We start from the raw sequence: 25,150 nt of genomic DNA, 5'->3' as shown, positions 1-25,150 counted from the left end.
GCTAAGGTGGGGCGGAGCCGGAGGAAACCTGGGTTGCGCAATGAGGCCCAAGTCTGAGCTACCAGTCGCTGCAGACCCACCCTTGCGGGGCGGGGCCCGCGCTTTGCTGGCTGAGCCTTTGTCTGCTCGCCGTCAGCCGGCCTGGCAGCTGCTCCTTCGAGGACAGCCGGCGCATTCGAGGCCTCGGCAAAGCCCCCGGGGCAGGGTCTGTCCCTGCTATAAGTCAGGCCGACTGAACGGGAAAACCCCGTCGTGAACTCGCACCATTCAACGGGCTCTGTGACCTCTGCGTCCCGGCGCACATCGGTTAAAGCGGGAGGGATTGTGTTACCCAAACTGAGTGGCTGTTAGGGGGGAGGAAATGACACTGCGTCAGAACAGTTTCACGCTCTGCCCCTCCCCAGCGGGCCTGTCTTGCCTGGAGACTACCCAAGGTGCCTCCTCCTGGGCCCTGGGGTGGAGGCCTGGCCCAGGGACGCTGAGCCTGGCTTGTTTACTTAGGGCTCCTCCAAAGCACAGGGTGGACGGAGAGCTGGAAGAGGTGGCGGTGACCAACTCCTCTAGCTCTAGGCTGCGAAGGGCACAGCATCCCTAGAAGTGTGTTGCCAGAGGAACCAAGTTGCTATGTCTCAGAAACTCGGGTGCAGGTGCAAGAGCCCAGGCACATCCCACGCTGTCCACAAAAGCCGCTGGAAGAGGGCAAGGTGGAGCACCCTCCAGAGATGTCTCAATATGTGGACTGACAACCTGAGGTACCAGGGAGCCCTAGGTAAAGCCCAACTAGGCCTAGGGTCAGGAGGACAGGGAACATACAGAGCCGTTGACACGTTTATCTTGGATTGGTTCACCCCTGAGGTCAGAAAACTTTTCCTGCCCTGTGCTCTGTACCCATACCTGTGCTGGACCTGGGGAGGCAGATAAATTAATCTCCCTTCAGGCATCAGGGAGAGGAGGCAAGCAAATCTATAATCACTGTGCAAAGAGATTAGGGCTGTGCCAAGAGCTCAGAGAAGGCTTATAATCTCCCAGGCTGCAGGCGTCCACAAGGCTAACTAAGAATTGGAGAGATGGGCAAGAAGTGAGAAAGATGGTTCCAGGCAGAGAACAGATTTCCAAAGACTTGGAGACCAGAGAGTACATGCAGTGAACAGAAGCCAAAGGTAAAGCCAGATGAAGGGGCAGGATACTGCAAGCCACTGCAAGGTATCTGGACTTTATCCTGAGTGCAGGAGGGAGCCACAAAAGGGTTTCCAGCAGGAGACTTCCATGTTCAGAATTCTGAATCTCTGGATTGGAGTGGGGGAGGGGAAGGTTAGAGGCAGAAGGAGATAACAGTAGTCAAGGAGAGGGAGCAAATGGTATTAAGTGGGTGAAATAGCCTTCCAATAAGCAGTCCTGCCTTCAAAGGATATCCAACCTTGAGGGCCTAAGCGTGGAATTTAGAGCCCAAACTCCACACTAACTTTACAACTTTCGGCCCCAGGCAGATGGTTGGTCTGCCAATTGGTACTACATGTAACATGACCCTTAGTATAGTAAAAGGCCCCAGAAGCTTAGCCAGCTCACCTCTCCTCCTCATAAAACGATGCAGTTTTGGGATGTGTGCCCCCTACCACCCTCCCACAATACCTTTCAGGTTATCATCTGGATGGAGAAAATGGACCTTCATCTAACTCCTCTGCCCTCGACACATGACTTTACCTGAACCAGGGGCTCAGCCAGCCAGGCCAGGGGGGAAGGCAAGAGGGAGATCATGGGCCCGTCAGCCCCACCACTGGGAGGGGACCAGAGAAGCTATAGGTGGCTTGAAAAATTCACCCATTCATCAAATGCTTAGCGATGCATCTGTGTTCCCAGCTACCATGCACCTGGAGAACACTTAAAGGGGCTCATGTCTTGGGGAAGGTTTCTGCTCTGGAGGAAACTGAGAACCCTAACCTGGAGTGATGAGGGCTGAGGCAGGGGGTGGGCACCAACTGCAGGAGGAGTGTTACCACCTTCGTAAGAAAGGCAGCAGTGGCTGGGAGCTCTGCAGGCTGTGACGAATCAATACATAGACATCAGTATACAAACTCTCTCTACCCCTTTTCCTTAGCCAGGTCCAGGACCTCCCCCATAAGCTCCTAGTCAGGTCAGCTCCAAAGCTCTATTAGGTGGCAGGAGGCCATCTGACTCACCTCCAGCCTTCTGAGAGCCCTGTGAAACCAGGAGGCCCAGGGACCCAGTGCAACAGATAGAACCCCAGACTTGGCCAGGCTGGTGGACAAGGACTGTGTGGGTCCCCTCTCCCTCCTGTGTGCATGCCAGCCAGGCTTGAGACTGAGGAAAACCATCCCTTTCATCAGCTGCCACAGGCCTGGCCCTGAATTCTCATCGCTGAAGGCTCTCCTGTGGCCTCTTGAGCCATGGAATGGTACAGCTTAGCTCAGTCCAGCCCCCCTTGTTCCACATTAGGGCAAATAGGAGCCTTGGAGGAAAGTCAGAGTTTAGAAAAGTTCCTCCTCTCCATGGCACACATCCCCCCAACACAAGCTCTTGTTTGATTTTTCCTCTGTGCCTGCTCCCTACCCCCATGCCCAGGCTGGCCAGAGGGGACACAAGGAGTGCCCTTGAGCAGTTCTCAATCTGGGCAGAGGCGATATGACCAGTCAACTACAATCGAAGAAAGTTAGTTGCTGAAGTCAGCACATGGTGCTGAGAAGACAGGGTCAGCACTTTGTCCTCAAGCGCTAGGCTGAGGAGTTTGGACTTGATCCAGGGGGCAACTGAGAGCCATGGAGGAGTTCTGAGCAGGAGTGACACCTGGAAGGACTGAGTATGCAGGACTGCAGGGGCAAGAGATGACCCACCCATCTTTGCACCAAGTCCAATCTGCTTGCTGTGGCCTTCGGAAGACCTGCCATCCTCTCCAGCCTTGTCCCTCCCTCTTGTGCTCATATCAAAACCATGTGTCCCCAAAATATGATGAGCTAGGAGGAAGTCCTCAATCAGGGTGGCTGGAATGGATGGATAAGTATGGTGGTTACCAGACCAGAGAGGGATTTGGGCATCTAAGTGGCCTGAGTTTAATGTGGGCATGATGAGAACAGTGGGTGGAGCTTTCAGACCTGACTGGGCCCTCCCAGTTGGTCCCAGCTCTTAGGCAGGTCTCTCTGAGACCAGGGCAGGCATCACTGAGGTGTGCTAAAGCAAGACCATTTGAGGGCCAACATATTCAACCAGGATTTTGCCAGACGTCCTCAGTCAAGGAACACACACTAGCCCCTCCCCACCTGCTCCCCTGTGACTAACCCTTTCCCCACTACTTTTCCTGGGCCTTCAAAGTCCCCACACTCTAAACTCTATCTTAGCGACTGACCTCTACCCCTGCCTTTCCTTCCCCATAGCCCAGAAATGAATGTGACCCCTCCAGAGAAGGGGCTTACCCAGGGAAACCACACTGGTGGGAGAAGAGGTCTGAGGACAGAGCCCAACCCCAACAGGGAAGTGGATCTTAAGACTTGGTACCTGGCCCACACAGGGTCCTCCCACAAGTTCTGACTAGCTCAGGATGCCTGAGGGGTCCACTGGGGCCTCTCTGTCTGTCCTGTTCCAATTGGGGTATGAGGAAAGGCAAAGGGGACATTTTGACTGAAACAGTTTTTTGTAAGAAAAATCAAATAAATTGTGCCTAAAGTTTGATGGCTGAGACTGAACCAAGCCTCAGTCTCTCTCCTGGGTGGGGCTCCGTCTCTGGAAGCACTGGTCTGGGAAGTTAGTTAGGGCAGCCTCGGTATGGAGTGACCCCATTAGCTGCACAGTGCCGCTATCATAGGGCGAGACTATCCTCCAGCCAGCCTCGAGCAGGAAGAGGACAGCTGATCCCACTCAGAGAAGGGCCCTTGGGCCCAGCAAGAACTAGAAGTGACTTGCCCAAGGTCAAAGAGTGATGGGCTCTGGGAGGCCACTGGTATTGGTATCCTTATCTGCAAAAAGAAGAGCAAGTGTGGGTTCATGGAGGGGCTGCTCCGGGACTGAGACAGGGGCCTTACCTGCCCAACCCCTGATTCAGGTCATCAGGGCTGGGGGTACTGACTGGCACAGGGGCCTGACCCTGAGTAGATGGGAGAAACAAGGCCTTGGCCCAGAGGGGAATCCCCCGCTCCTCACAGAGCTTTGAAAAGGGGAGGAAAAGCAGCATGTTTACAGCTGAGGAAGCAGAGGTGGTGCTGGGCAGGGACCTTTGGTCAGAACGCCCCTCCCAGTAAGTGGGCGGCGGTGGTGGGGGGGGGAGGCCCCATAAGATGTGGTAGCTGTTTGTTTGCTTCTCACTGCCAGAAGGAAATTAAAGAGAATCTGCCACTTCCTTCCGGCCCGAACGGGATGGTGGGGGCAGAAGGGGGGGTGGGCAGTGGCATGGGCGGGCAATCACAAGGGCCCCAAATTGCTGCCATCAGCAGCCTCCAGTGTCCTCTGCTCAGAGCAGGCACCTCACAGGTCTGAGCTCTAGCTGGGGTCAGACCCAGCACCCCCCCTCACCTGAGCTGGTCCCTTATTAGCGCACCAGATACCCTAATCAATTCCCCAGACTCCATATCACCTCTCATCAGGAAAGCCAACTGACGGCCAGTACCTCAGGTTTACCATCAGGAGAATGGGCTTCTTGGACTTTCCTGGCTCAACTCAAGTCCAATGAGCATTAAAGGTGATAACCAACCCACCACCTCCATCTAGACTCGTAAGGATGGGTAGGAGAAATGTTTTAGAAAGCCCCAGCTCTGCACAGAGGGTGGAAGCAGAATAATTATGCCAGGACATCTGTCCATGTGTAAAGGTGCCAGGCTGAAGCAACCAGCCATGGGTAAGGGTGAAGGGTGTCTTTATTGCACTGTACCAATGTCAGGTTGGGGAGGTGCCACCTGAAAAGCTCCTGTTTTCAAAGAAAATACTGAGGTCACTGGGAACTTGGCTCTGCTACTCAGACCCACCAAAGGAGATGGGTACTCTGGGGATCCCTTGGCCTGTGCTCCAGGCTGCTGGCCCAGGCCAGAACCTCGTAATTCCTGTCAGCAGTGGCAGCAAATTGTCCAGTGGCACCTGGCTGATGCTCTGCACCCATAGCCATCCTAGGGCCAGGCCCAGGGAGGGGCTGACTAGGGTAGGGACGGTAGTCACCAGCCTTCCAGGGGGCTCTCTTTACCACTTGCCAAGGCTAAAAAGGGCTTCTTGCACAGCTCCCCAGGCATGACTGGCTCCTGAGCTCTGGGGTCCCCAGTGTCTTGGTCAGGGGCCTCCCGCTTGCGCTTGTGCAAGGAGGGGCCCTCCTCACGCAGCCGACCCTCAGGGAGGCCCTGGCTCCGCAGACAGACGATGGCTGCAGCCTGCTCCGCCAGTTTCTTGGACTTGTCCCTAGGCAGACAAGGCATGGGGCAATAAGGCAGGGAGACAGGCAGACTCGTTACAGGACTAGAGTCTGGGAGGCCTGACTCTACACGCCCTTGGCAGAGATTCTGACAAAACTAGGGAAGGGGTCATCACTCAGGGATGCCACTGCCCAGGTACACCATCCCCCTAACCCTCCCAGGCCAATGCGAGGATCAGGCCCTGTTGACAAGCCTCATGCCCACTGATAAGGAAACTCACCACAAGGTGGACTGGTACTTTTGTTCAGCAACAGTGACAACAGAACAGAAGAGGCGATCCAGGGGCCGTTGAACCTGGTACAGAGAGTGCAAAGGAATCAGGGATGGCTGCATGAGAGCAAGAGGGCCAAGCCCTGGAGGGAAGTACTTCCCACCTAAATCAAATGAAGGCTACCTGTATCACATGCTCCTCCCCAGCAGAAGTGCCTAGTGCATCTTCCAGGGAAGAAACGTAGATACACAAACAGTCAGTGACATCCCAGTGTGTCAGGAGTTCTGTCATGGACCTAAGCAAAGGTCCGTCAGAGCCCTTAGCTGCATCTGACTATGGAGCTTCCTCCTACTGACATCTGGGTGGGCCAGGTCCCCCAAAATGAGAAGGAGTTCACCAGATGGCAAAGCGGTGAAAGGGGACAAGGACTGGGGCAAAGAAGGTACACCTGGCAGAGCAACCAGGTGATGTGGCAGACAGAGAGCTGAGTGGATGTGACCTGAAGCAGAAAGACACATGGGGGTCTCGTGCTCTGGGCTGAGGTAGTAGGGCTTGATCCCAAAGGTGCTGAGGAGCTGATGAGGACGTGAGCAAGGGGGACAGAAGCAAATTCGTTTTGGAAAAGTCACTCTGGCAGAAGGGAACCCAAGGCCCAGAAGATACAAGCTTGGAGGTCAGAAGGCCAGTCCAAAAGAGACTAGGCAACCTAAACAGGCCATGGGGACCAAAGAAAGTGAAGCAAGACCGTCTCAAAGTTTCCCCTGAGGGGCCCCAGACATGGGGCCCAATTCTGTGCCCCATTGGCTGAGGCCTGATCCAAAAACATGTCAGTCTAACTTTTAGGTTTGAACGTCCTTCCTAAGCCAATTGGCCCTCTCCAGAGAAGTCTCTCCTGCCTAAGCAATGCCACTGGAAGGGACTCGCTGAAGCAGCCTCTTACTTAGGCCTCTAGTTCAGTTTTATGAAAGTGGCCAGAACTACACAACAGGTCCACTGTCAAAGGGAAGGAGCTAGAAGGCAAAGAAGGCAAAGCCAGGCTCCAGCCAAGCAGTCTGGAGTGCACGTACGAGCTGTGGGTGGACTGGGGGTGGCGGCACTAGCTGTGGGAGTGCTGTGGGCTGGATGCAGGGCAGGCCACAGGCAGGAACTCACCGTTTCATACACAGGCTGTGCCAACTTCTCCCTCCGGCACCACTCCAGCAGGCACATCTTGGGGGTGATCTGGGGTGAGTATGCTCTCCTAGGGAAGGAGGGAAAGATGTCAGGGCCCACCTACCATGAGAACTCCATTCCTCAGCAGGGGCCCTACTCAGTTCCTGGTAGGAGCTGCAGGAATGAGACAGCAAACTCCTGCCTTAGGACTCCTGCACCTATTCCCTTGAGCTCCCATTTCTGTCCCACCAGTGGCTTGGGGCCTCAATTCTACCTAAAGGGAAGATGGGCTTCAGTTGTTTGGGGAATTGGAATGGGAAGTGAACTCCAGCACTCTGAGCTCCAGCCTGGAAAACAGCCTTCAACAGCCAAGAAGGAAGGTACAATTTGCCTCTCAAGACAACATCAGGAGGGAGTGGGTGGGAGTGGGGACACAGGTAGCCATACAGTGGTCTCAGGATCTAGCTCAGGGCCCACCCTGATTATGTCCACCAAGTGTCAGGGTGATCTGCTGCTGCCTTGGGCACAGTGGACTCCAGTTTCAGAGTCAGGCCATGTTCTAGCTTCCCACCAGGAGCTCTCCCTGGATATGACTGCCCAACAGCTGTGCCTACATCCCTCCTCCCAAGACTCTGCCAGACAAGACTGACTCCTGGTCTGGGCCTGGGGACCCCAGAAAGGTTCAGATTCCAGATCGCAGAGACAAGGATGAGGGCCCCATTCAAAGCTGAGTCACAGTCTGAGGCAATAACTGGCCTGAGGCTATTTCTGCCTAGAGAGGGCACCACGGGGCTAGCGAGGAGCAGTGAGGGTAGGCTGCTTAGGCAGGTGAGGGTTCAGGTCCTGCTGCTATTCTGGAGCTCCCTGCAGGCAGCTAATTCCTGAGGGCCAAGGAGAAAACACAGACTTTGAGGAACAGAGGGGACAAGTCTCCCCAGCCTGAGTTGTGGGAAGGGGTGGGTCAGGAAAAAGGTATAGTTTAGTCACCCTTGGGAAAGCATGTGCAACCCTGACAGCACTGCCTGGGCTTTCAGCGACTGTCTTCTCCAAAGTGCCTTCTTTGGGTTGCTGAAAACTGAGAACAAGCATCCAAACCAAGGAGATGTGTGGTCCCTAAGCTTGGCATTAACCATGGACGGCAGCCAGCTTGCTGGCCCAGTCAGACCTGAGGACACTGGCCCTGGCCCAAGCTGAGGCCGAGCTGGAGACCTACCGGTCAAACTTGACAGCCATCTTAATGATACCAGAGGTATCTTCAGCTGGCTCCTCCACCTCCTCTGGGCTCCTGGCCAAGAGTTTGGCCCGCCGGGCGTCCAGCTCTCGTGTGGTCTCCTCATAGAAGGCACCAAGGCCAAAGGCCTCACTATGAAGGGACAAGCAGAGTAGGGGAAGCCCCTTAGTGGAGCCAGCATTCAGGAAACTACTGTAGGAGCCCAGGGCCCCACCACTGAGAAATGCCCCCCACATATACCCAAACACCACCAGGGCCTAGCCATCAGAAGGTGCTTTCTACACACCCCTGTGATCAGCCTGAACTGACAGATGGAGAATGAATGCAGGTCCCTGAGCAGGAGCACTGGAGGGCAGGCTGGGCTGGGTGGAGTAGATTCCAAAGGCCACCTGCAGCCTCTCTTCTGAGGAGGAACACACAGGCAGGTGTCCCTAGCCAGCAGTGAGTGAGTTGAGCTATACTGACCAAGCACTGGGGGTATGCACAGCCTTGTCCTCATGCAGGCCCGTGGGAGGAAGACACGGAGGCCTGACCACTGACTGGTTCCCCACTTCCCGCCCTGACCACACACAGGCCAAGCCTAAACTGAGGTACCAGCCAGAGCTACAAAGTGATACTCTTGAGAGTTATCCTCTTGAGTTCACAAGATACTTGGGTCGAGCTGGTTAAGCTACATGGGCTAGGGACAGAATGAATACCACAAGCCCAGGGTGAGGAGGAAGGTTCTGGCAAGGCTCTTCCCTCTAGGAAGCATCTTAAGGGCTGGAGGACATTCATGAAGATGGCTGCCTGAGGGCAAGCCTAGTCAAGAAAGGCTTCTCTGGAGGAAGGAGAGTATAGACAGCTAATGTGCAGGGGAGACAGCATTCAGGCAGGAGACCCTGTACAAGCACAGGCAGACAGGGAGCTGTGGGAACAGGCACTAGACCAGGTTGTGAGGGGCCCCAAATGTCAACCACCTGAGCTGTAGCTCTACCAGATCTAGAGGATCAAGGGGTGGCCTCTCAGACTGCAAAGTGATGGGGTGTGGGTGCCGGCTCAGGCCAGGGGCTCCATTCTACAACCCCAACTCTCCTAACCATCGGATCTTGGTGGCCTGGCATGTGACAGATCTGTTATCAGGAAAGCCCCTTCCTCCCCAGGGATTCCCAAGCCCAGCCCTCACCTTCCTCCATCCTACTAGTGCACTAGTTCCCGAAATTCTGCTGCTGAGATCAGTCCAGGGATGGAAAGTTCTAAAGATTTGAAAGTACCCCCTTCTGTGAGGCAAAGCTGTACCACCTCCCCACTCCAGCACATCCACCTCCAGAAGCTGTGTCCTGGGTCCCCTGGTAGAGTCAGCTTAGGGCTCAGGGTCAAGTCTGGGTAATGTCTGCAAGGACAGATGAACAGCCCATTGCCCCTCTCACCAAATTTCCTGGGAAGACTGGGCGGCATGGAGCAACCTCCCCTGGGGCGACTCCAGCTGTTCTCGTAGCATCTGGCACAAGCAGTACTTGGTGTTGGTGTAGTGGTTGTCATACTGCACAGCCTGAGAGAAGAACTGCCATGAGCCCCCCTGCTGCCCAGGCAGGCTCTGAGGCCTGAGCTCTGCTCTGATGGCATGAAAAGGGGCTCCAAGGGGGCATCAGAAGGGCCTGCAGCTGAGGCAGTGTGACCCCATAAAAGAGCCCTCTCCATCTTGGCCATCTACTCCTCTAGTTAGTGGCACAATGCTTGAGGGTCACAACTGAGACCCACAGTCAGGAGCACACTCCACTGGACAGCCTGACTAAGGTCCACATGCGCCTGGAGCTCCTCCTGCATCGGCTGCCACAGAGGACCTGTTGCCGAGCATCTTCCAAGGCAGGGAGTGGGGAACAGCCAAGTTCTGGTGTGGCAGGACCAGCCCTGGGACAGGGGTGAGATTCTTCTACTCCTTATAACCATGGTGAATGCCTGCCTCTCCCACATCTTAAACAGCCTGTCTCCAATTTCTCCCAACATGGGAAAAGCCCAGCACCATTGACCAAGCAGGTTTGCACGTGGTACTTGTCACTTCATTGAGCTAAACAAGTAGTTACCACTACTCAGACTGGGAAATGCAGGCTCAGGGAGGCCAGACAACTGCCCAGGGATACCCAGTGGAAGTTGGCCTGGCTGGGGCAGGCAGGAGAGCAGTGGGTAAAGGGTGCTTCAGCCCCCCAGAACCCTCTCCCCGTCTCGCCCCCTATCAAATCTTCTAATACCTCCAGCAAGGCCTATGTCTTCAGTGCCTTGGAGGTGCGACCACATGTTCAGGACAAAGAAGGGATACGTGGGTAAGCCACGGCCGGCAGCAAGGCCTTGATTCAGCTTGTTTGGGACAGAAGGCAACTGGCTGGACCAGAAGCAGCCCTGCCTATGCTTGAAAGCCGCTCCCTTTCTCTGGCCCAACACACCCCCTTGAGGAGTTGCCAAGGGACAGGCTGAGAAGGAAGGATAACATCACCTTTCAGCCAGTGAGCAAGCTTGGCACTACTGAACGTGCCTTCCCTGCCACAGACCTGCCAACCGGCCGACCTAGACTGAGCTAAGCCCCCCTTGCCTCTGGTTGACCCAGGCCATTGGAGAGCCAACCTGCCCAACAGGACACCCAGAACCAAGAGGATGAAGGCTGCAGCATCAAGCAGAAGAGGCTCTAGAACAGAGGCTGCCCAACTCTGGGCACAGGCCTCAGGGCCTCCAACCACCCCCAGCTTGCACAGCCCTGGGGACACCCACATGTCATGGCAGCCACAACTGCCCATGGTAGCCTGAGGATCTGAGAAGCTCCTGACCCCCCAGGTGGGTAGGAGCTCCAGGACTGAAGAGGAGGGTGGAAGTCTGCTCAGGGTGAGGGCTGCACTCTATGCTCAGGCCCAACTCACTGAGGAATTTGAGGACCACTCACTATCTTTGCCGAAAGACATGCACAGCTGGTCAGAGTCTCACAGGGTGCCAGGGCAGTGCCAAGGAAATAGTGCAGGTGTCAAAAAACTCCTTTACAGGGAAATGCCCGGGTACTACCATCAAACCCCGGGTGAGAAGAAAAAGCTATTACCTGAGGAGAGGGTCAAAGTTAGGCTATTTCCTAAGTCAGAGGCTAAAGCATTCTGGGAATTAGCAAGAGAAGACTTTTAGAAGTGACTATGACTGACGACCAGTTGACACGTCTTTACGGAGAGAATCTGTCCTCACAACAGCTACAATGGCTCCTCCTGGCTGTGGTTCCTCTGGTGCCAACCCACTGGCATGAGTGACACAGACACCACTGTCATTGTGCATGCGTGTGTATGTGTAGGGGGGCAGGGGGTGACAGAGACTAAGAGAAAGATATCATGTGTTTGGGGTCCCAACAGCATCCTGGATCCAGAAGCCCTTGCTATGATCCTCACACCTTGAAAGCTTTAGAAGAGGGCAATGGTAGGGCCATGCCTCCCCAGCACCCTGCTCTCCACATTGCAGCCAGGGAAACCCAATGCTATGCTACACTAAAAAGAAAAGGAGAGGGACTTCCTTGGTGGCACAGTGGTTAAGAATCTGCCTGCCCAATGCAGGGGACACGGGTTCAAGCCCTGGTCCGGGAAGATCCCACATGCCACGGAGCAACTAAGCCCGTGCACCACAACTACTGAGCCTGCGCTCTAGAGACTGCAAGCCACAACTACTGAGTCCGTGAGCCACAACTACTAAAGCCCGCGCACCTAGAGCCCACGCTCTGCAACAAGAGAAGCCACCGCAATGAGAAGACCGCGCACTGCAACGAAGAGTAGCCCCCGCTCGCCGCAACTAGAGAAAGCCCGCACACAGCAACGAAGACCCAACGCAGCCAAAAATAAATAAATAATAAATTTTTTAAAAAAGAAAAGAAAAGGAGAGCTGCTGGGGGCTGGGGGCTCACCCAAAGCACTTTCTGCAGGAATGTGGCAGACAGTGAGAAATGTTTGTTTTGAAAAAGTGCATAGACATACGTATCTGATGTACTTCTGCATGACCTCCTCCAAGGGTCGTGGACCCTCCTTGAGGAAGATGGATGGGTTCCACATGGCCGCTCGGGCCACCATCACTGAAGAAGCTGCCGTGGCTTGTCGAAAGTCCTCTATATCCAAATATCCTTGGATGTGGTCGTGAGATCCTCCACTGAAAAGCAACAGTGGGGTGAGCAGTATCCCCATCCTTGTACAAGCAATTTCAGAAAAAGGCAACTCCTAAATCTGCCATTTATTCAGTGTGTGGCTTTGGCCAAGTCCTTCAGCTACGAGAGCTTCGGGACACTGGAGATTATAACACACACCCCACTGTGGGGTCAGGAGCACCAAGTGAGATAACAAAATAAAGCAGTCCAAACCGTGCCTGGCACTTAAGAGGTACTCCGGAGCGTTTACCTTCCTTCCCCCTCATCCTGAACAGTGGCTAAAGCTGGCCCACATCCGAAGGGCGGGGTCTGTACGTGGATACAGGGATCACAGGAAAACCCCCAGGCTGGGGCACCTATATGCCCACTGACGGCTGGGTCAAAACCCTAGAGAGGGAACAGACGCAGTGGTGCTCATGAGAGGAAGGAAGGAGGCCCGGTTTGGTTGCAATTTCCCTTTCAGCCACCCTGCAGCCCCTTGGAAACTGCTCTTTGTCTGTTCCATTAGGAGCCGGGCAGCAGCCTCAGCCCAGAGACAGCACTGTGTGTGAGAATGGGGGTGGGGGAACCCCCTTCAGGTGGCAACAGCAGCAACAGGGTCCAGGGTCTTGAGTAGCCCTACCCTCTCTCCAAGACATCCCTAACACCCCTTGGCCTGGGGACCACCCCACCCTTAGCTCCCCCGTCCCTCCCTCCAGTCAGGCATGCCTTTTGTCAGGGCTTTAGGGCTTCAGAACTTCTCTGTTCCCAACCTGCCATCAGGCAGGTACAGGGTTGAGCTGGACTCCCGACTGGCCCACACAGGCCAGCTCCCCAGTGGCAACAGGACACTGCTGTCTTACTGCTAAGCCTTTGGGCTGGTCATCGGTACCTCACACCTGCCAGTCTAGGTTCTGGTCATGTCACTGTCCAGGATGCTCATCTGGGCTTTGGTCTGTGACCTGCCTCATGCTCCTGAGCCATGGCTCTCTGTGCTCTGGCTTGAGACGCCTCACCCTACACCCTACACACCTAACTCTGGGTGTGATGTCACCTTCCCCTGGGCCTGTTTCAGCAGCCACTCTCTGGCTCTCCATAAACACTCCCACCTCAACCCATGCATCGGAATGTCCTGGGCCCCTGTCTACTGCATACCTACATCGGCCACTCACCAGAGGCCAAGGGACACAATGGGCCCTTCTCAGCCTCACTGCCAAGTTCATTTTTGTCACACCCTTTTTTTCTTTTCTCTTACAGTCATTTTTTGATGCTATTGCATTCCATTTTCTATTTGTCAGTTCAAATCCCTTCTGAGTGAAGTGAGGCATAAAAAAATAAATGAGGAAGAAGGGAGGCTTACTTGGCTATGACAGGAATGGAGAGGGTTTCGGCGACTGCTTTGATGGCTTCACAGCTGACAGGGTGCTGAGGTCGCTCCTCCCGCTTCCTTGGAGATAAAGAGATGGGGCTGGGGACTGAGTGCCAAAGGTCACGTCACACTTAGCACCGGGTTATGTCAGCCAAATCCTACTGTCCTCCTTGCTGAACCTCAGGAAGGCCATGTGGCCAGCAGGGACAGGGCTCTGGGCTACAGGGGACGGCTCTCCCTGACCTCTGTTGTGCCGGGCAGCAGCAGCACAGGTCCATGCTGAGAAGGTAAGTCCAGCTCTCAAAGGTCTGCAGGTGAGGCATGGCTGCAGGAAGCCGATGTGGGTGGTCACACTGCCACTCCCCAGCTTCCCCTCATTTCTGCCAGAGATGAGGGACGGTGCCTTAAGAATGCTACCCCTACTGTCCCAGTCTTGCCCTCCCAGAGGGACTGGGAACAGCTGCCGCCACTCAGACTGGCCACTCCCACACAGCTGCGTGTGCTGAGGCCAAGTTGGGCAGCTGATCCTGGGGAGAGGCACCTGGCACAGGGTAGGCCCAGCAACCAGAGCAGGCCACAGACCATGGCTGTCACAAAGAGCCACAGGGGAGGCAAGACCACAACCCAGGGCCCCTGCATCCAAGGTCAACTGCAAGAAGCTCTTGTGTATGAGTGAGTGAGTCTTAGGGATGCTAAGGTAAGCCCTAACTTGAGCTGTGCACAGGGACAAGCCAGAGAGGTGGTCGACCAGAAAGCCCTTGCCCAGGTCCTATCTGCATGTGTCCCTCTGCTATACTCTTCAACAAAAGTGTCAGGGGCCACAGGGCCTTACAAAGCCCTATCAACCCAGCCTCCACCTCCACCTCCCTGCTCCCCCAGCAGCCCAATTCTAGCCCATCTTTAACAACTTTGATGGCCAGAAAGTCCCTCTTTAAACTCACCCAAATCTGTCTTCCTAGTGTTTCCAACTACTGGGAAAAAGGAATAGCTTTATTTATTCAGAAAACACTCTATGCCAGGCACTGTGCCAAGGCTGTATATTCACAATCTCATAAAGGCCTTGTGACAACCCTATCAAGCAGAAATTATCTTAATTTCCAAATGAGTACTGTGGTGCTCAGAGAGGTTAAATGACTTGTCCAAGGATACACAGCCAACAAGCAGCAGACCTGGGATTTGAACCCAAACCTGGGATTTGAAACCAGGCAGTCTGAGCCCAGAGCCTGCTGCCTCCAGGAGGGGCCTGTGTGTACGCGTGTGTGGCCTTTCACCATCCCCTGGTGGCTTCAACACGCACAGCTCTGCTTTTCTGTTTTTATGTGTCGGAGTTCTGGGTTCCCTTCTCTGAAAATGCTGTAATAGATACAACCAGCAAAAAATGCACTGTTCCTACAAGACCCCTGAACTCAAAAGGAACACCACTCAAAAGAGAGGTCATCCTGGCCAAAGTTTGCTGACCTGGGATTCTGTACAAAAGTACATCCTGGACACAGGGAGCGAGTTCGACTGGGAAACCAAGGGTAGCCTTCAGCAATACCTCAGCTCTCAGTAGACAGCAGATTCAAGGACTGTTTAAAGTGGTCACTGTGACAGCTGGCAGTCCAACAAGGGCAGACAAAAGAGGCAGTGCCTTTAAAAGAACAGCAATCTGCCTGGGGTCATTCAAGGGAGGAGCTACTGCTGAATGTAGTATAAAGAAAATGAGATTCAGAGTCAGAGTTCTAATTCCACCACTTCCTGGCTACGTGATATAATTTTGAGCAAATCACTCATTCTCTACCATTTACACGTCTTGAGGGTAGGGGTGTTTCTCCTTCCCATTGGTCTCTCTGTATCTCTAAGGCTCGGTGTAGTGCCTACCACCAGTAGATGCTCAATGAATGAAACAAAGAAAAATGCAACCCCCATAAAGAGTTTGACTGCCCTCTGAACTTAGGGGATATCAATGAGCTATGCAGAGCTAGGCTGTGTATGTAGAAGAGAAGCTGGTAGTCACCTGGGGTCTGGTGAAGAATCATTAAGATGGCTAGGGTCCTCCTTCCAAGTCAGTCACTAGTAAGGCAACCACTCACCTCCCATGAACCGCGATGGCTGCAATGCCGGTCCTCTCTATCCGCTTAACAAGGCTCAGGGTATCTTCCAGCTGAGGGACAGGACCACACAGGGTGTTTACTGAAGCCACAGAGGGAGCAGCTGCCAGCTCCTAAAGTGGGCTCAGCTCTACCCCCTCCTCCAAACATAACTCAGCCCCACAAGAATCATTCACACCCTCAAATCAGCATCCCCAGAGAAAATGGACCTTCAGATGTAAGATCTTTACCGATGGCAGGATGCGAATCTTGCAGGTCACAGGTCTCTGTGTCCCTTTAACAAGAGTGCTGAGGATCTGCAGTGGGAAGAATACAAGAGCATCTGCCTCTTCTGGAACAAACACCACAACTGCTTGTACTAATGAATTCTGCTCCAGACCTGTGCGGCCCAGTGGCATGGACATGTTTATATCCATGTACGTGTCCATGTGAATGCGTCTGTTGCACGCATATACATGGAAGCTCCATGAGGGAAGGAGTTCACCTTTTTCTCTGCTAGAGCCCCAGCACCAGCAGCCCCTTGCCTGGTATATAGCAGTATACATATATTTGGTAAATGAACGAATGAGTGAATGAATGCATGAATGGATCTGCATGCATGCTTGTACAGAACACAGTGATCCCTTGCCAGGGCAAACATCAGAATCACCTGGAGAGCCTAAGAAATACAGAATCTTAGATTCCACCTCATCTTTCCTGAATGAGTCTCTAGGCACAGGGCTTAGGAATATGTGATTTCAAAGGACTCTACCCAACACATTCCCTCCACAAAATGATTCTGAGGCCTAACCCTGGTTGAGAACACATGGCTCACAGCTCCATTCCTGATTGAAGGCACGTTTCCTGAGTGTTCCAGGATCTGCCAAGTGAGTGAGCAGGAAAGTTTGAGCAGGTCCTGGGCCCTGTCCTCAGCTACCCCCTCTCTTTAGGGGAGTCAGATATACAGGAATGAAACTGGCAAAGCAAAAGACAACATAGTCAACATATTTTAAAGTGTTTATTTTGCACAGTGATTGCAAAGGACTCCAAATAAAGATCACGAAAGTCACACAGGAAAGTGTCAGGGAAGTAGCAAGTCCAGACAAAGAGTCAGACATCAAGAAAGGTGTAGATGACACTGCATGTCTGTGACCTTGCTATCCTTATCTTCTTCCCTCATCAAAAATTTTGGGCGAGGCAAGCTAGGGGGAAAGTGATGCCAAGAGCCCTCTTCCAAGAAACTGGATCCCTGTCCAGCAGAGCAGAGGGGACATCCAGGCAGCAGCTGCCAGTCTGGTTCTAGACAGGTGGGGGCAGCAGAGAGCCGGGTCCCAAGAACCAGTGAAGGAGGCCTTTCTCTCAGGGACAGGCTAAGGCAGGCCCCTCCAGGAGACATTAGACCAAGAGCCTGGACAGATAGGACAGATCATGGGCAAGACAGGGCCTGCTGGCCCAGGCACAATTGCCAGAGACTGACAGGAAGGAACAGTCCCCAGGTGCTGCCCCAGGAGGCTGACTGGGCCTGAGGTCCCGGGGTGACTCTGGCAGGGCTTAAAGGGGCACCTACCCTTTAAGGGAGGAAGAGGGACTGCCAGATCCATCAAGATACACAATAAAATTTCTCACTCTAGTCCTGTCCTTCAAGCTGACAATAAAATCTCTGGAGGGTTCCTTTGCAAGTGCTGACTCAGAATCCTCTGATGTCTGGTGATTTAAGCAACATCAGCTGGTTTGACCCAGTTCTCTGTTTTGCAGAACTTCCTCTTGGTGTATTTTATCCAAGCAACTCTAAGCACCTTCTTCAGTTCATTTTCTGTTCATTTCACGTGCATGTTCAGGACCAGGAAGGAAATTAGTAACGAAAAGTCCTAGCCCTTTGCAAGAGTCACACTGAGAGGAAAGGGCAAATAGAGTCTGTCTTTTGGTCAGACTCTAGCAGAACCTCTCCTGGACCCAACTTTCCCAGATCCAAGCCACACCCCATGTCTCTGTGGCGTGAAAAGTCTGTGGGGGAAAAGGACCTGAGACGGGCCCGTATCTGGGCACATCTACCCACGGGCAGGCACATCTCCCCAGATCCACTGGTTGACTCAGGAAAAGCAGACTTTGGCTCCCCTGGTTGTTGGGGAGGGGGCAGGGAGGAGGACAGGAAAGCGCAGGCCTGGGAATCAGTGAGAATTGAGCTCAAGTCCTGGCCCTGCTGATTGTTAGCCACGGCCCAAGTGCAGTGCACACAAGGGGATGCCCTGAGCAGCCGGGGGCCCAGGGAATGTGGGGCAGGGGTCAGAGAGAGGCTATTACTGATATAGAGTCTTAAACTGAGGTTCTTAATCCAGGGAGGGTACACCAGAGTCACCTGGGAAGCTTTTTCAAAAGACTGATACCCGGGGCTTCCCTGGTGGCGCAGTGGTTGAGAGTCCGCCTGCCGATGCAGGGGACGCGGGTTCGTGCCCCGGTCTGGGAGGATCCCACATGCCGCGGAGCGGCTGGGCCCGTGAGCCATGGCCGCTGAGCCTGCGCGTCCGGAGCCTGTCCTCCGCAACGGGAGAGGCCACAACGGTGAGAGGCCCGCGTAACGCATAAAAAAAAAAAAAAAAAAAAAAAAAAAGACTGATACCCTCTCCCTGCCTCTGTCTACCCCAAGAATATGCAGAATTCTCGATAGCATCCTTTTTAAAAAATTATTATTGTGGTAAAACATATATAACATACAATTGTCTGTCTTAACCATTTCTAAGTGTATAATTTAGTGGCATTAGTTCAAGATGTCATACAACCATCACCACTATCTATTTCCAAAAACTTTCATCGCCCCCAAACAAGCAGTCTTATTTTGAAAAAATCTCTAAGGTGGTCCTGAGATGTTCCCAAAGATGGAACCATGGACCTAACACACCAAGCCTGGAAGGACCTACAAAGCTCTCATCCAGCTCACCCAGTTTGCCAGCACAAATTGAGCCTGAATCTAATCCATCCCACTCTTCCGGAGTCTCATTTGGCTTTACTGTAGAAGCCTGCATCCTCTCTTTCACAAGGCAAACCCTGTCCACTAGCCTGACCTGGCTCAACCGACCACCCTGCCAACCAGAGAATTAACGAAATGAACTGAGCTTCTGAGGGGTAGTGTTAACTCTGCTGCCTCACGTGTGAAATGTGCCCAAAGAAGGGCAGTAGCGAGGACAGAGCCCACAGCATGGGTGGGAGAAGCCAGGACGCCAGAGGATAACAGAAATGCCTGTATGTATGTGCTGTGAAGCAAACCACCCGCTACTGAGGCCCCTTCCCTAAGCGTGGAATCCACAGTAGTCCACGTCCACTCCAGCCTGCATACAGGTGTCTGACTGGAGGTCATTACCTGTGCCTGTTCACACACGGGAAAAATGAGGAGGCACCTAGCCCATAAACACACGAATTTTCCTAGATCCCAGACACAGTAGGGCTGGAAGAATAACAGGGTTGAGCTGCTGACACAGCAGTGGCAGCTCTTAATGGTGGTGCCTTATCCCAAGTTGCTCTAGCCTATGGGAGGCACTAGGAGGCTTAAAGCCCAGAGGTGGAAGTGGGGATGGAGAATAAAGAGGAAATCAAAGGAGCTAAGGGGAGCAGCAAGGAGAAAGCTGGTGAACTGTGAGAGGAAAGTAAAAGGTGCATGTGGTATGGCAGAAGATGTCACTCCCACATGTACTGGCAGCTCACAACACTGGTGGCAAACATCAACCTGACCCTAAGGCCTCATAAACCTGGCCACCAGAATCACCAAGGGAAGGAGATCAGAGGAGACTAACTTCAGCTTACCTTGTATGGCCCTGGCCTGGCCTGCTCTCATACTGATGGTGGACTCCATCAGTGTGCAGGGCACCCACTGATGCTCTCATCAAGCCCCCAGGGAGAGGCCAATCCCTTACATCCTGACACACACAGCCACTGAGCCTGCCCACCACCCACAGGTAGCCTGGCATATGCTCTCATGATCTTCTCAGAAGGGAGAGAGGCAATACAGAAGCGGCTCTAAATGAGTCCCTCAGGACCCCTGGCTCTCTACTGACATGTCCCTAGCCCTGGGCTTTTAAGGAACTCCAAGGCTACTGCAGGCTGGCTCAGGGGTTTCTGAACCTGGCTATATGTCAAAGTCACTGGAAAGCCTTTGAAAAAATTTCCAGACCCCAGGTGGAGTGACTGATTCTCTAAATCTGGGGGAAGGGTAGGGGAGGTGTTCCAGGCAACTCTAGTTCATAGGCATATTTAAGGACCTCTGCTTTCACTCATGCAGGACTTACCTTCTCAATCTTGTCAGGATCTGATAGCAGGGCAGCTCCCATTCCTCCCTAAGGAAAAGCACACAGAGGGGCTCTTACAGCTGGAGGAGGGTGGCTCCTCCCTGTGGTATGGCAACCTGGCAGTACCCCAGCACTTGCCTCCAAGGAACCAAGGTTCACTGGCAATCGCCTGTGCCCACAACATCAGGGATCAGTTTGATGAATTCTAAGAGCCAGCACTCTGATCCCCTTAGCAAGACCCACAGATCTATCTAGAAGTGGGTTCTAAAAAATCATTTTTCAGGACTGCCCATTTCCTACCCAGGGTCTCAGTGCCTTAATAAACTAAACCCCACCATCTGCCAAGCCCTTAAAAAAACAAAGGGTCATTCTTCCTTTGAAATGAGATCAAACGCAACTTCTTCCTATCCTACCGTCACTTGCTTAGATACCACCTCCGCCAGCAAAGCCACTCAGAGGCACACAACCTCCAAACCTTGTCCAGGCCCTGATCCCCTGCCAGCAACAATGGCCGGCCCAGTCCTGTGCACCCAGACCAATGTCAAACTCTAACAAAAGCCCTAGCTAATGGAATCAACAACTCCTGGAGTCACTTAAATCTCAGCATTAACACCAGGGGCTGTCTCTTTTTTTTTTTTTTTTTTTTTTTTGGGGCTGTCTCTTAACGGTGTGATTACTGGTGATTTTATTGTTCTTTTTTGTACTTTTCTATATTATCCAAGTCCTGGGCAATGGTATGAATTACTTTAATAAGTGGAGCAGGTGAGAATGTTAAAAATCTGAACCCATTAAGAGTGAGGTGAAGGGGAGAAAAACAAATCCAATAAATATATGCTGTCAAGTATATAGACTATGTACTAATGAATGCTCAAGGAATGTGCTCAGGTTTAAATTCAGTTATTACAGTTTAATTTCATGTTTAAGAACTACACATTAGAACCAGAGAGAACCAGCGCAGACTGAGCCTGCATTTCAGAGGAGAGCTAAAAGGACAGAGCTACTAGCCCTGGGCTACCTCCAGATACAAACCTTACAGGCCTTCAGGAAGCCCTGGCCACTCACCCTGACTCCGTCTGTTCTTCACCTAACACATGATTCAGCCCTTCCTTGTTGAATCACAGGATCTAAAATCCAGTCTCACTGCCCCTTCGACAACAATGGCTTTTCCAATTGGTATTTCCTTCCTTCCTCCCTTTCTATTTAACTTCTTAACTTGCTTTTTAGAATAGGCAACATATTAAAAATCTTAAAGGTTCAAAAGGATAAAGAGTAGAACTCTCCCTCCTTAGAAGGAGGGAAAACTATTCAATTAATTTTTTTAATATGACTTCGGTTTTTGAACCATGAGAAGAGAGCAAATATTCAGCTGGCATGTACTGGTACGGCACACTGGGAGGTATCTCTTCTGACTGGCTGCCAGTCTTTCCTCCCTCTACCCCCACCACTCACCCTGCCTCCCACTCCCAGTCCAATCATTTGCCAGCCAAATCCTATCAAAGTCTGCTCCAATTTGGCTTCTCTTGTCTCCCTCCCTGGTCTCTCCTGTGGACCCAAAACACTCATCTCCGACATCTGTATCCTGACCTCTGGCCTCTTTCCACTTGAATACACTAGACACATGGCTTTCAGATTAGTATTTCTATTTATAGAATATATTTGGAAAGACACACAAGCAACTAGTAACATTGGTTTCCCCTGGGGGAAGAAACTAAGTTTCTGATCACAAGCCTTCTCTGTTTGAAAAAGATCAGAGGCATTTAAAATCAAAGTTCAGCTAATCTGGTCCCAACCAAGATTTTCAACCCAGTGTTCCTCTGCTTCCTCTTCACTACCCACTTCCCAACCCTCTGGTCAAATCAAGGTTCCCCGCCTCTACTTCACATTGGCCTCTGGGTCCCTGCTTGTGCCACTCCCTCTGCCTGCAGAGTCCCAAACCTCCTCATCAAGGACTACATTTCCCCACAGGATCCTGAGTTTAAGGGCTGCCCTTCTGCTGCTTTCTCTGAGCTCATAGCAGTCCTGTCTGGTCTCTTCTGATATGACAGTGGGGACACATGTATTGCATCCTCTATTTTTATTCATGAAAAAACAAAGCCCTGTTCACATTATTCTTTCTTTTAACATTTACATCATTTGTTTTATTACTTGGGCACAAGTGCTGTGTGTGTGTGTGTGTGTGTGTGTGTGTGTATTTATTTATGTATATATGTATATGTTTGTGTGCACATTTAAAATTTTTCCTGAACCATTTGAGGGTAATTACATATATCATAGCCCTTGACCCCTAAATATTTCAGTGTGTATTTTCTAAGAATATGGATATTCTTACATAACCACAGAAGTTATCAACTTCATATATTTTCACTGATACAGTATTTTTAGCTAAGCTACCATGGTCTATATTCCAATTTTGCCAGTTGATCTAATAATATCCTTTTGAGCATTTTGCCCATTAGTACAGGATCTAGTCCAGACTCAGGTACTGTACTTAGTCGTCACCTCTTGTCAGTCTCCTTTAATCTGCACCCTATATTTGTGAAGAGTATAACAAAATCAGTTTACCTTGGTGGAATACTCTTTAGGACAGCCCATGTTGACGTCGATACCAGCCACATCATTTTCCCTGGAAAAACATGAAGGAGGAAAGATAATAAATATTCAACTTGAGGGTAGGACATAAAGTCAAAGGTATGCGTCTGTGCTCATGAAATTCTTAATGTTCCCTGGCCCTCTAAAACACACCAACCCTCAGAGACAGAAGCTGAAAAATCCTGTCTCTAAAATGTGCAACCACCTCTCCTCCTGGGTAGAACTCCAGAGGAAGAACATAATGTGCTCACACATGTAGGAAGGGCTAGTTGTAGAGGATTTTGCTAGTTCTGAGTTGTATCAGATAACTCGAATATCGAATGACAGCCACACTGCACTCCATCCCAGAGTTCCACTTCTAACTGGGTAGTGAAAGCCATAATGCACAAAAGTGACATAAGCACAAAAGCCCTTTCCCAGAGCACTGGTTCTGGAAGAAGTGGAGGACTGTCTTTGCGTGCTAGGCTGCACAGCTGGCTTCCTCCAAACAAGTCTCAGATATAGAAAGGACCCTTTCCTCATCATCTGCTACATACATAGTTACCAGTCTGTGACCAGCAGCAACGACTGCCCGAGCTCCTTCTCACCCTTGTTGTAATTAATAACAATAGCTAACAACTTACTAAACACTCACTACGTGCCACATACTGCAAAGACATTTACATGCATCATTTCATTTACCTTTCCGTATAATGCCAGAGGGAGGTGATACTATTGGTATCATTTTATACATGAGGAAACTAAGTTCTCAGTGAGGTTAAGTAACTTACCTAAGGTCACACAGTCAGCAGGTAGCAAAGCCAGAATTCCAACCTAGGTCTAAGTCTAAAGCCCCTCTCCTTAACCACATTACTCTCCTGCCTTCATTAATTTAGGAAACAGTAAGTCTTACCTACACTTCATGAGATTTAAAACCTCAGAGTTCACAGTCATGAGAGTCTCTGCAAAGGAAATCTCACAAATAAACACTAAAAAATAGGCTCCCACCCAGAGGTTCTCTGGAGTCCAGACACAGTGCGTTCACGTGAGTCCCAGGGCAGCCCTTGGATGCAACAAATAGAGAAGGGAACCTGAGCCTTTTAACCTGGAAACAGAAAGTAGTGGACTAGGAAGCAGGAGGGTGGTCACCGCCAAAGTCCCCAGGAACAGTAAGACCTCACAGCCCACAAGAGAAGCAAAGATAGTACCAAACAGGGAAGAACTTACACAAGCCTGGCCACAGCAAGAGCTCGCTCTGCGTCTGAAGTCCCCTGGGAACACAAGAGGCTATATCAACCACTGCCCTGATACAGGTCCATATGCATAGACAAACACACTCAGGCACGCCATGCACACACACAGACACACACACACATCAGCAAGTGAAGTCCAGCTGGCATTCTCTCAAACAGCTAGCCCACAGGACTAGCTCACTGTTGGAGGCCAAAAGTGGACCTGGAAGGCTGAGAAAATGTCATCAATGCTGGGAATACTTTCAAACATACAAAAAAGTTGGGAAAATTTTATAGTGAACATTCAGATAACCACCACTTAGATTCTACAATTAACATTTTGCTATATTTGCTTTATCATAAGGCTACTCATTGTTATCAATTTTTTACAAACCTAAACATCATTCAGGAAGTATTTCTGAAAAAATACCAAGAAATGCCCAAAGCGAGAGAACTAGAGAATCACTACAATCCTAACACAAATCTTAACTACTCTTCAAGAAACTTAATTTCTTTTTATGGGAAATATATACAGATTACACAAAACAAAGACCATGATCTGAACAACCAATGCTAGGGAATAAAAATATACAAGTCATGCCAAATAGACAGTCCCTACAATGAAGGAAATTAAATTAAATTAAATTAAACTTGAGACTGGAGGCACGTAACAGACTGCTAATAGCTTAAACCATCTCCAACAGTGTAATCGCTCATGAGCAGATCTCTGAAGACCGTTTAAAGCAGGGTCTTCAGGAAGACTGAAAGCCACTGTGCAATGGAGCCCAGGCGTGTAACACTGGCCCGGCACAAGGCATGAGACGGGAAATGTACTCTGTCCCGGGATATGGTACCATCTGGAAGACGACCCTGCTCTGCTCTCTTTCGCAGGTGCGGAAGACGACTCGGTCGTCGGGAGCAACGAAGTCGACTGTGCTGAGCGCCTCTGCAAGAAAAGACAAACATACAGGGCCACTCAGTGAAGAAGCAGGTTCAACCTCACCTAACCCCTGGAAGAAAACACAACAAAAGTATCACCTTGAAGGGAAAAACGGGATGCTAGAAGTACACTATACTTGAGAGAAATCAGGGTATATGTGGGAGACTTCTGAGGTGCTGATGATGGTCTATTCCCTGACCTAAGGATGGTGAGTTACATGGTCCCTCGCTTTACAGTTATTTATTAAACCATGTGCTGTGTTTTATGCACTTTCTCTGCATGGTGTTTACATTTTGCAGGGTTTTTTTTGAGAAAAAGATTTTTTAATGAATTATTCACTGCTTTGGATTCCTTCTTTATGCAATGTTTACTTTATTATGGAACCCTCAAAATAATACAAGATACAATATATTGTGAATATCTTTCTCATATATAATTGAGTTTTTTCCCACATTTCCTTCAGTCTATAAACCCAGAAATGACCTTTTTTAGAAGAAATTTTTCTGCTCAGCTAGAAGTGACCTCATGAATCTTTGGAATCATCTGTACTTTACATTTCTTTAAGAAAATTTTATTGGAGTATAG

The 25,150-nt window shown here is 51.2% G+C and overlaps 1 protein-coding gene across 4 annotated transcripts in view; it reads right to left on the bottom strand.

Annotated features, from left to right (window-relative positions):
- Positions 1–4,800: 4,800 nt before the first annotated feature.
- The window catches only part of DUS2 (dihydrouridine synthase 2), a 41,573-nt gene continuing 21,223 nt past the window's right edge, over positions 4,801–25,150 (bottom strand). For 3 of the 4 annotated variants that reach the window (XM_032613981.1, XM_032613979.1, XM_032613980.1), the window contains 13 exons: positions 24,480–24,571; positions 23,621–23,664; positions 22,388–22,448; positions 19,826–19,873; positions 15,800–15,865; positions 15,552–15,622; positions 13,471–13,557; positions 11,968–12,136; positions 9,406–9,527; positions 7,979–8,128; positions 6,766–6,853; positions 5,623–5,696; positions 4,801–5,388 (listed from right to left, as the gene is read on the bottom strand). In XM_032613981.1, the coding sequence (XP_032469872.1) occupies positions 5,151–5,388; positions 5,623–5,696; positions 6,766–6,853; positions 7,979–8,128; positions 9,406–9,527; positions 11,968–12,136; positions 13,471–13,557; positions 15,552–15,622; positions 15,800–15,865; positions 19,826–19,873; positions 22,388–22,448; positions 23,621–23,664; positions 24,480–24,571 (1,310 nt within the window). In that variant the 3' untranslated portion in view covers positions 4,801–5,150. The remainder of the gene's footprint in view (positions 5,389–5,622; positions 5,697–6,765; positions 6,854–7,978; positions 8,129–9,405; positions 9,528–11,967; positions 12,137–13,470; positions 13,558–15,551; positions 15,623–15,799; positions 15,866–19,825; positions 19,874–22,387; positions 22,449–23,620; positions 23,665–24,479; positions 24,572–25,150) is intronic. The other variant, XM_032613978.1, reaches the window with a different exon arrangement.

The sequence above is a fragment of the Phocoena sinus genome, chromosome 19 (assembly GCF_008692025.1).
Source record: "Phocoena sinus isolate mPhoSin1 chromosome 19, mPhoSin1.pri, whole genome shotgun sequence".
NCBI classification, from domain to species: domain Eukaryota; kingdom Metazoa; phylum Chordata; class Mammalia; order Artiodactyla; family Phocoenidae; genus Phocoena; species Phocoena sinus.
The sequence above is the reverse complement of the archived record's forward strand: the minus strand, read 5'-3'. Positions and strand labels throughout refer to the sequence as shown.